Source organism: Centrocercus urophasianus, unplaced genomic scaffold (genome assembly GCF_019232065.1).
Source record: "Centrocercus urophasianus isolate 14NV4802_14NV808 unplaced genomic scaffold, USGS_Curo_1.0 seq_30, whole genome shotgun sequence".
NCBI classification, from domain to species: domain Eukaryota; kingdom Metazoa; phylum Chordata; class Aves; order Galliformes; family Phasianidae; genus Centrocercus; species Centrocercus urophasianus.
In genome coordinates, this window is record NW_024884867.1 from 5,640,474 (window position 1) to 5,649,031 (window position 8,558).

Consider the following 8,558-nt stretch of genomic DNA (forward strand, 5'->3'; position numbering starts at 1 on the left):
CACAGCCCCGCACAGCCCCGCACAGCCCCGCACAGCCCCGCACAGCCGTGCCCGCCCACCGCGCTCCCGTTGGCATTCTGCACCGAGAAGGAGATAACGAGCAGCAAAGCCCTATTCGCGGGAGACCCGGAGACGCCTGGAATCAAGATTGCAAACAGTTCAGCACAAGCCCTGGCTCGCAGCTCTTATTAACATATTTTCTATTTTTCTGCTCCCTCGTTTGATGTTCCAGGACATTTCCATAGAAACAGCATCCTGGCTCCTCAGCAGTCCGGTTTCCACTAACCACAAACCACATTAGCACGGGGCAGAACGAGCGAGCTGCAGGCTGAGAGTAATGCAGAACTCATCCCTGCAATTTGCCTTTTGCACAGGGAGAATCTCTGTGCCGTAACGGGTCGTAGAGGAACGCTATTTCCTCCTGCAGCGTTTGTTTTTTGCCATTAATTCTGTTGCTAAATGCCCTAACAAAGGCAGATGGCACCAGGGGGGCCAGGGACCCCAGCCTTACCCATGCAGGTGGCACACAGCTGTGCTGCTCTGCCCGTCTTTTATTTATGTCCTACGGTGCTGAACAGGCAATTAAGGCAGGCTAATAAACACTCACAATGAAGGCATCACAGCCTCATCAAGCAGCACCTCGTAAAGCATGGATAGAATGGGGTTGGCCCCAGGTTTCTGGAGTCTGGAGAGCTGGAGCAGGAGCACGTCGAGCTACCCTTAATGTGATTAAGTTACATCTCTGCGTATCATGCTAATTAAATTAAACTTCCCACTGCTGCCTCTGCGGCTTAAACAGAATGGTGGTTTTAAGACCACAATTCACCTCTCTGCATTTCAGGGCATGGGGAAGCAGGTTGGATAATCAGATCAGTGCGCTCTTCAGAAACTCATCTAACTCGGTGGAAATTCAGATTTGAATCTGATTTCAGCTACGTTTCAACAGTGCGTTCTGAATCTGAAGTGATTTGGATGCAGCTGCCCCCTCAACTGCTGTGGAATCAGGGAATGGTTTGGGATGGAGGGAGGGGACTTTAAATTCTGAGCGATCCCAACCTGCTGCTGAGGGCTGGTGGCCATCCATCAGATCAGGATGCCCACGGACCTTCATGATGGAGCTGGGGGTGTCCCTGTTTGCTGCATGAGAAACGACCAGCTGGTCTTTGAGGGTCCCTTCCAACGCCAGCTGTGATCCTATGGCGCAGGGTAGCACACGCAGACATGGACAGCAGGAGTGGAGAACTGGGACCAGAATAAGGAGAGCTCTGGGGAAGTTTCTCAAAGCAATGGGGATCTCAGAGCCCGCTCTGCATGGAATTGACAGCAGGTGCCTGGGGGCCCTGCAATTGCAGTTCAGGAGCAGAGCGTTGGCATCACCAACAGGATCTGTGGCAACGAGACCCCCTGGAGAAAATAAGGGTCAGCTGCAGAAAAAAGAGCTGCTGGTTTGGTTGCTATGACACCAATGCTGTCACTGCTGTCACTCACAGGGAGGACTGCCTGTGGGATGAAGCCCCGGCACTCTGCTCAGACACAGCCATCCCCAGGGAGACACAGAGCACCCGGCAGCCGAGCACCGCTTGGCTTTGGTCGCTGATGGGTTCAATACCCACACCCACGTTATAGGAGGTGCTGCTGGAATTCACAGCTTTGAGTGACACAGATCTCCTACAAACCCATGGGGGGATTAATTGGCTCTCACCTGCATGCCGAGCCCCAGCTGGGGAGCCTTGGTGCCTGGGAGGCATTCAGCCCTGTGCAGCAACAGCAAACGTGGTACTTTAATGGGGCATTTCCAGCAGGTCCTCATGCACATGCTGCAGCACCATTCATGTCCAGAGGACTCAGCTGGCGTCACGTCGTCACAGCAACCTGCCGTCCGTGTCCCATTTTGATCTCGTTTGTAGTTTCTTTTAATTACACATGAGGGGTGCCTGGAGCACGCACGGCCTGGAATGGCCACAGCCTCCTGCAGGGCTTAGCTGAGCAGGGCGCAATGCAGGGAGCTGCCTGTTTTGTTTGCAGTGAAGTTTGCTGTTGAACTGCCAAATGGAAGAGAGCGATGGTTCTTTGTACCACACCATTCCCTCCCGATAGCTTGTGGGCTGCAGAAGTTATTCCACTTTCCAGTGGTACAACCACTCGCACCCCCAGATCTCAAAGCGTCGCTGACTGTGGCAGCAGGTGGAGGTGCCTCCGGCCTGCAAATTGCACCAAAGAAGAAAAAATAATGTTGCACTGAAAGGGTGCAGAACCAAACCACCACCTCTGCCTTAACCCTACATCTGTGCAAAAAAAAAAACCCACCCCGACAGCAAAACGTCCCCTGGATGCAGGGAGCAGGGGATGGAGCTGTGAGCCTCCCCACTCCTTCTGCACTGATCAAAGCACGGCTCTCCCCATTGGAGCCATGGGTTCCCAGCTGGAGGTGGGGACACGTAGGCAGCCGGACCCTCCCCTCCTCAGATCTGTCATCAGACGGAGAAAAATCCATCCTTCCCTCCCCAAGTTGCTCACCCAACCCTGCAGAACTCGCAGGGGCACAGAATGGGGGAGCGCTGCCCGGTGTCTGCTGGCCCCCCTCAACACGACGGGGGTCCCGGAGCCATCCCTGTGCCCCCAGCCCACCCCCGGGACAAGTGGAGCAAGAAAATGGATTTCCTCCTCTCAGTCGTCGGGTTTGCCGTCGATCTGGGCAATGTGTGGCGCTTCCCTTACATCTGCTACCAGAACGGAGGGGGTAAGGACAGGGCTGGGGTTGCTGCACTGGGGGAGCAAAAAGCTGTTTGTGGGCTTTGGGATGCTGAGAACTCGCTGTTGTTTTTCTCTGTTTGTCTCTAGCTGCTCCTCTTTGGAGAGGGCAGCTCCACTTCTCCCCACTTTTCCTCACCTCTCTTCTCTCTGTACCCTGCGCCGGTCCGCAGTGATGGAGCTGCATGTTTGGGGTGGGAGGCTCTAGCTGGTCTTATCCCTGGGTGCAAGCAAACTTCTGGCAGGCACTGCCTTGAATAACCCTGCAGACACCTTCGGTCTCAGCTCCATGCAGCCGTGGTGCTGGATGCAGTGTGAGCCCTGATCCGTGAGCACAGCCCTCTGTGCAACACGGGTGCTTCCTCCCATGGAGCTAGCAGAAGATAGAAAAGCTCCATGAAGGAAACGTCTTCAGTAAATGATGGCTAAATAAGTTGCTTTAAATAGAGCCGAATAATAATAATAATAATAATAATAAACAACTCTTGCATAGAAATTATAAATGAGGAATGAGAATTCTGTGCCGTTTGCAACAGCACAGTGGATTTAATTGCCAAAGTCGGCATTCGGGTAACATCTTCTCAAGCTTGGGGAAATTAGCAGGAGATAATTAGTACCACACTCAAGGCTACAGCGTGGATCCCAGGTGCCCCCACGGAAGCAGTTATTTGTGCCTTAATCCTGTGGGACGGCCAGTGAACTTCTGCTGGAGCTGCTCTCCATCAATGCAGAGGGAGCTGTGGGCTCTGGGTGGGGAGCTGGGCTCGGGCAGCAGCTCCATAGAGGGAGGGATGGACTCCCAGCCAGGATGAGCCTGCAGGGCTGGCAGCACCGTGCCATGAGGGCAGGGCAGCAGGGATGTGATGCCCCCGGTGCGTGGAGGCTCTCACAGAGAGAAGCTGTGGGGGTTCAATTAACTGCCCCCAGCTGAGCTATCCCGACAGCACAGAGAGCAGCTCCACTTCCAAAAAGTCCACTGGGTGCAGCACAGCTCTGCTAAAAGCACTGAGAGCATGAATAATGTAGATGACAGCATTAATTACTTGTATCTCGGGGTGACAATCAGTGAGATTTCCCCTAAAATCTGAGACCTAAGAGGTGCACAGTGCCTCATCCCCTGTGTCTGCCTTGTTCTGCTCATTGCATCAGCCCGCCTGAGTGTTCCCAGCAATGCACCCACCTTTGAGCTGCTTGCTGCAGGGCATCCCAAAGCCTGCGTGCATCCAAATGCTCATCCATGCTTCATGACACATCCCTGTGCACGCTCACCGCCTGGTACAGGGTTGCAGCAGTCACCCCACTCTGCTCCTTACCCCACAGGAGCCTTTCTCATCCCATACACGCTGATGGCTGTTTTTGGAGGGGTGCCCCTCTTCTACATGGAGCTGGCCCTGGGGCAGTTCCACAGGACGGGCGCCATTCCCATCTGGAAGCACATCTGCCCCATCTTCAAAGGTGAGTGAGACCCAGCTTCATGCAGAACCACCACCAGCCCCACACAGGACCAGCAGCCCTATGAAACACCACCAGCCCCATGCAGGGCACAGGCTCAGCTTTCCCACCTGTCCCTCTCTCTCCACAGGCATCGGTTTTGCCATCTGCATCATTGGCCTCTACGTCTCCTTCTATTACAACACCATCATCGCTTGGGCACTCTATTACTTCTACTCATCCTTCTCGGGCACCCTGCCCTGGGCGAGCTGTGACAACCCCTGGAACACACCCAACTGCACCAACTACTTTGGGAGGAACAACGTGACCTGGACCAACTTCTCCAGGTCCCCAGCTGAGGAGTTTTATACGTAAGTGTCCACATGTGGGCAGTGAGCTGGAGTTGGGGTATGTCTTGCAGTGCAGGGAGCAGGATAGGGGGCCTGGCAGCAGACATACCACTGCCCATGGGCATCGTGGGGAGGTGAGACCCTGAGACCCTGTCTGGACGTAGGAGGAAGGTCCTGGAGCTTCAGAAGTCCGGAGGTCTGTACAACGTGGGGGGGATCCGCTGGCAGCTGCTCCTCTGCCTTTTCCTCATCTTCACCATCGTTTACTTCAGCCTGTGGAAAGGGGTGAAAACCTCTGGGAAGGTAAGAGGAACCCGTGCCAATGCTGCTGCAACCCTGAGCTCCTGCCTGGCTAAACTTGGGGCATCGCCTCCTCCCCATCCCTGCAGCCAGGTTGTTGGGTGCTCGGTGCCATGGCTGATGGCTGCCCCTGCTGTAGGTGGTGTGGGTGACGGCCACGCTGCCTTACCTCGTCCTGCTCATCCTGCTGGTCCGGGGGGCCACCCTGCCTGGAGCCTGGAGGGGGGTCCTCTTCTACTTGCGCCCAGACTGGGGCAAGCTGCTGAGCACAGCGGTGAGTGCAGGTGCCCCATCTCTGCCTACCCTGCTCCCCTCTCCGAGGCCAGGAGCACACAGACCCTCCCACAACGTGCACCCACCCCTGTGCACTGCTTCTGTAGAGATGAAATGCCCTGGATGGGCTCTTGGAAATGTAAATCTATAATTGAATCACCCATCTCATTGCTGCCACGGTTTGTTCGAGCCGTGTTCTCGCCCTGGCTTGACAATAGGCTTCCTGTGGGTAATTACCAGGCAACACTTGAAAATTCTCATTAAAGATAACCAGGGCCACGCTGCTGCCTGGACCTGGCAGAGGCTTGAGGCTCCCTCTGGCTTCCTCTCCCCCTGGGCACAGCTTCCTCTCCCCCTGGGCACAGCCTCCAGCTGCCTGTTGCTTCTGCCAGGTCTGGGTTGATGCTGCTGCACAGATTTTCTTCTCCCTGGGTCCTGGATTCGGTGTTCTTCTCGCTCTGGCCAGTTACAACCACTTCCACAACAACTGCTACCGGTGAGCACCTGCTGCAAGATGCTGTGCAGGCATGGGGCTGTGCCAGAGCAGCTGCAGCAGAGCACCACAGCCATGGGCTGAGCACTGCTGCCCATTTCCCTGATGGTGTGGGCATGCAGGGAGGGCTCAGCCGTTTGCCACGTCTCCCTGCCTTCTGTCTTCCAGGGATGCACTCATCACCAGTGCAGTGAACTGCCTCACCAGCTTCCTCTCGGGTTTTGTCATCTTCACTGTGCTGGGCTACATGGCTGAGATGCGGGATGTGGAGGTGGAGGATGTAGCCAGAGACAAAGGTTTGCCCCCCACTGCTTCAGAACCCCATCTTGTCTGGCCTCACGGTGCCCCTGCTGGAGCTGGGATGTCCCTGTGCATCCAGGGGTGCATGGATGGCAGTGAGGCCAGGACTGCTACACTTTATGAAATCCCACTGCTTGCCAGCACCCAGAAGAAAGGCAAAACCAACCTGCCTTCCTAGGTCCCAGCCTGCTTTTTATCACCTACCCCGAAGCCATCGCCAACATGGTGGGATCCACCTTCTTCGCCATCATCTTCTTCCTGATGATGATAACGCTGGGGCTGGACAGCACGGTAGGAACCTCTGCAGCAGCACTGACACAACAACAAGGGGAAGATTCCGTCTCATTCCTGTGCTCCGTTTGCAGTTTGGGGGCCTGGAGGCCATGATCACCGCCGTGATGGATGAATACCCGCAGGTCCTGGCCCAGCGCAGGGAGCTCTTCGTCCTCGGCCTCATCACAGTCTGCTTCCTGGGCTCGCTGAGCACCCTCACCTACGTGAGTACAGCCTGGGGAAGATGCTGGCCTGCGCTGTGCCCCATCAGTGAGCACAGTGCCATCCCACCAACCCATCTCACTCCAGGGCGGTGCCTACGTGGTGAAGCTGCTGGAGGAGTTTGGTGCTGGCTGCTCCATCCTGGCCGTGGTGCTGCTGGAAACCATAGCTGTGTCCTGGTTCTATGGTAAGAGGGGCACCAGGATGGGATCTAGCAACGGGATGGGACCTGGAAACCAGATGAGGCCTGAGTCCACGGGCTGCAGCTGCCTTGCCCCATGACGGCTCTGTGCTCCGCAGGGATCCAGCGGTTCTCCCATGATGTGAAAGCCATGCTGGGCTTCACCCCAGGGCTGTTCTGGAAGGTGTGCTGGGTGGCCGTCAGCCCTGCCCTGCTGGCAGTGAGTAGTGCATTTCGCAGCCCCTCCTGCTGCTGTGCTCCAGGGCAAAGCTTGGAGCTGACAACCAGGCAGGATTGCTGAGTGCAGCTCTGAGCCTTGTGTTGCAGCTGACCCACAGCTGCAGAGAGCCAGCAGGGCTGCTCAGTGCTGGAGCACATCCACGAGCTGCTTCCTGATTGCCCTCTGTGGGTTCTGCAGTTCATTGTGGCCAGCTCGCTTCTGGAGCAGCCACCCCTGGCCCTTTTTGGCTACCAGTACCCAGCATGGAGCACCTCCCTGGGACACCTCATAGGAGCGTCTTCCTTCATCTGCATCCCTGTCTACATGGTGTACAAGTTGGTCTGGACACCGGGGTCCCTCAAGCAGGTCAGAGCTTCATCAGCACAATGCTGTCCTCAGCTGTCACCCCTCCTTTTCACCAGTTTTTGGGACATCTCTGAGCTTGGGGCCATTGCAGCCCAATGGAAGAGCAGCAGCTCCCGCTAGCAGAGCTCGAGGTCCCACTGCAGGAATGGAACCATTGCTTTTCTCTTCCTGCTTCAGCGCCTCGCTGTCTGCATTCGGCCAGAGAAAACAGTGCGAGACCCCCAGGCAGAGGTGGTGGGCATGGAGCCGGTCCTGTAGCACGATGAGGGGATGCAGGGGCTGCTCCCTGTTCCCACGTAACGCCATCAGGCAGGCAGAAGGCTGTCACTTCCACCATCCTCTCTGCTGACTGGCCCCACAGCTGCAGGCATTGCAAGCATGCAGTGACCACGGTGCCTCCTGCAGTGCAGTGTGCGGGCGCTGCATCGCTGCTCCATGTGTTGGTCCCCCTTCAAAGAGAAAATGAAGCCCTGGCTGTGAGCAGGCTGTGTGTTTTTTGGCTTTGTGAGGTTCATTTCCCCCATGCTCCCCGTTGGGCTGAAAGCAGAACCCCAACGTATAGCAATGTCCCCATGGTCACTGTCACCTTGTCTGGCTGAGGGATGCCTGTGGTGCCACCATGCCGCTGGCTCCATGTGCCCTCATCAACTGCTGTCAGCCCTCCTGTCCCCACAGCAGCTAACACAGAACAGAACAGAACTGGAGGGTGCAGCCAAGAGCTGGGGGCAAACAGCGATGGAGGGGACCCAGGGCTGGGGGCACACAGAGGGCTGGAAGAACACATGGATAGGAGGCACATAGAGATGGGGACAACAGCGGGGTGGGGAGAACATGAGTTTGGGGGTGACACAGGGATGGGGGACAAATAGGGATAGGAGATAGTGATATCTGATAGTGATAGGACAAGGGGGAACAGCTATAAAAGATGGGAGATTGAGGTTGGATGTGAGGAAGCAATTCCTCACTCAGAGGGCAGTGAGGCCCTGGCAGTGCTGCCCAGAGCCGTGGTGCCCCATCCCTGGAGGCGCCCGAGCCCATGGATGGGCAGCCTGAGCTGGGGGCAGCCAGCACACGGCAGGGCTGGGGGGGCTTTGCGGTCCCTTCTAACCTAAACCATTCTATGACTCTATGAGACACGCGGAAGTGGGAAGAACAAGGGAACGGAGAGAACACGGGGACTTGTGCGACACGGAGATGGGGGAGAACTCCAGAAACACACAGACGGGCAGAATTTGAGGCGGGGGAAACGCGGGATCGGGCGGCGCACAGCGATGGGGCGCGGCGCTGACGCTGGCGGGGCGGGACGGGCTGCAGGAAGAGGAAGCGCCGCTCTTCGCCGTGCTGAAGAGCCGAGCCGAGCCGAGCCGAGCCGAGCCGAGCCGAGCCGAGCCGAGCCGA

The 8,558-nt window shown here is 56.8% G+C and overlaps 1 protein-coding gene across 1 annotated transcript; it reads left to right on the top strand.

The window, feature by feature from the left end:
* The first annotated feature begins 2,547 nt into the window (after positions 1–2,547).
* LOC122165774 (sodium-dependent serotonin transporter-like) lies at positions 2,548–7,418 on the top strand. The gene is made up of 13 exons (XM_042829090.1): positions 2,548–2,740; positions 4,072–4,206; positions 4,334–4,553; positions 4,697–4,835; positions 4,972–5,106; positions 5,498–5,601; positions 5,767–5,894; positions 6,077–6,189; positions 6,264–6,395; positions 6,481–6,580; positions 6,694–6,794; positions 6,993–7,160; positions 7,338–7,418. The coding sequence occupies exons 1-13, from the start codon at positions 2,548–2,550 to the stop codon at positions 7,416–7,418; spliced, it is 1,749 nt and encodes a 582-aa protein (XP_042685024.1).
* Positions 7,419–8,558: the final 1,140 nt, after the last annotated feature.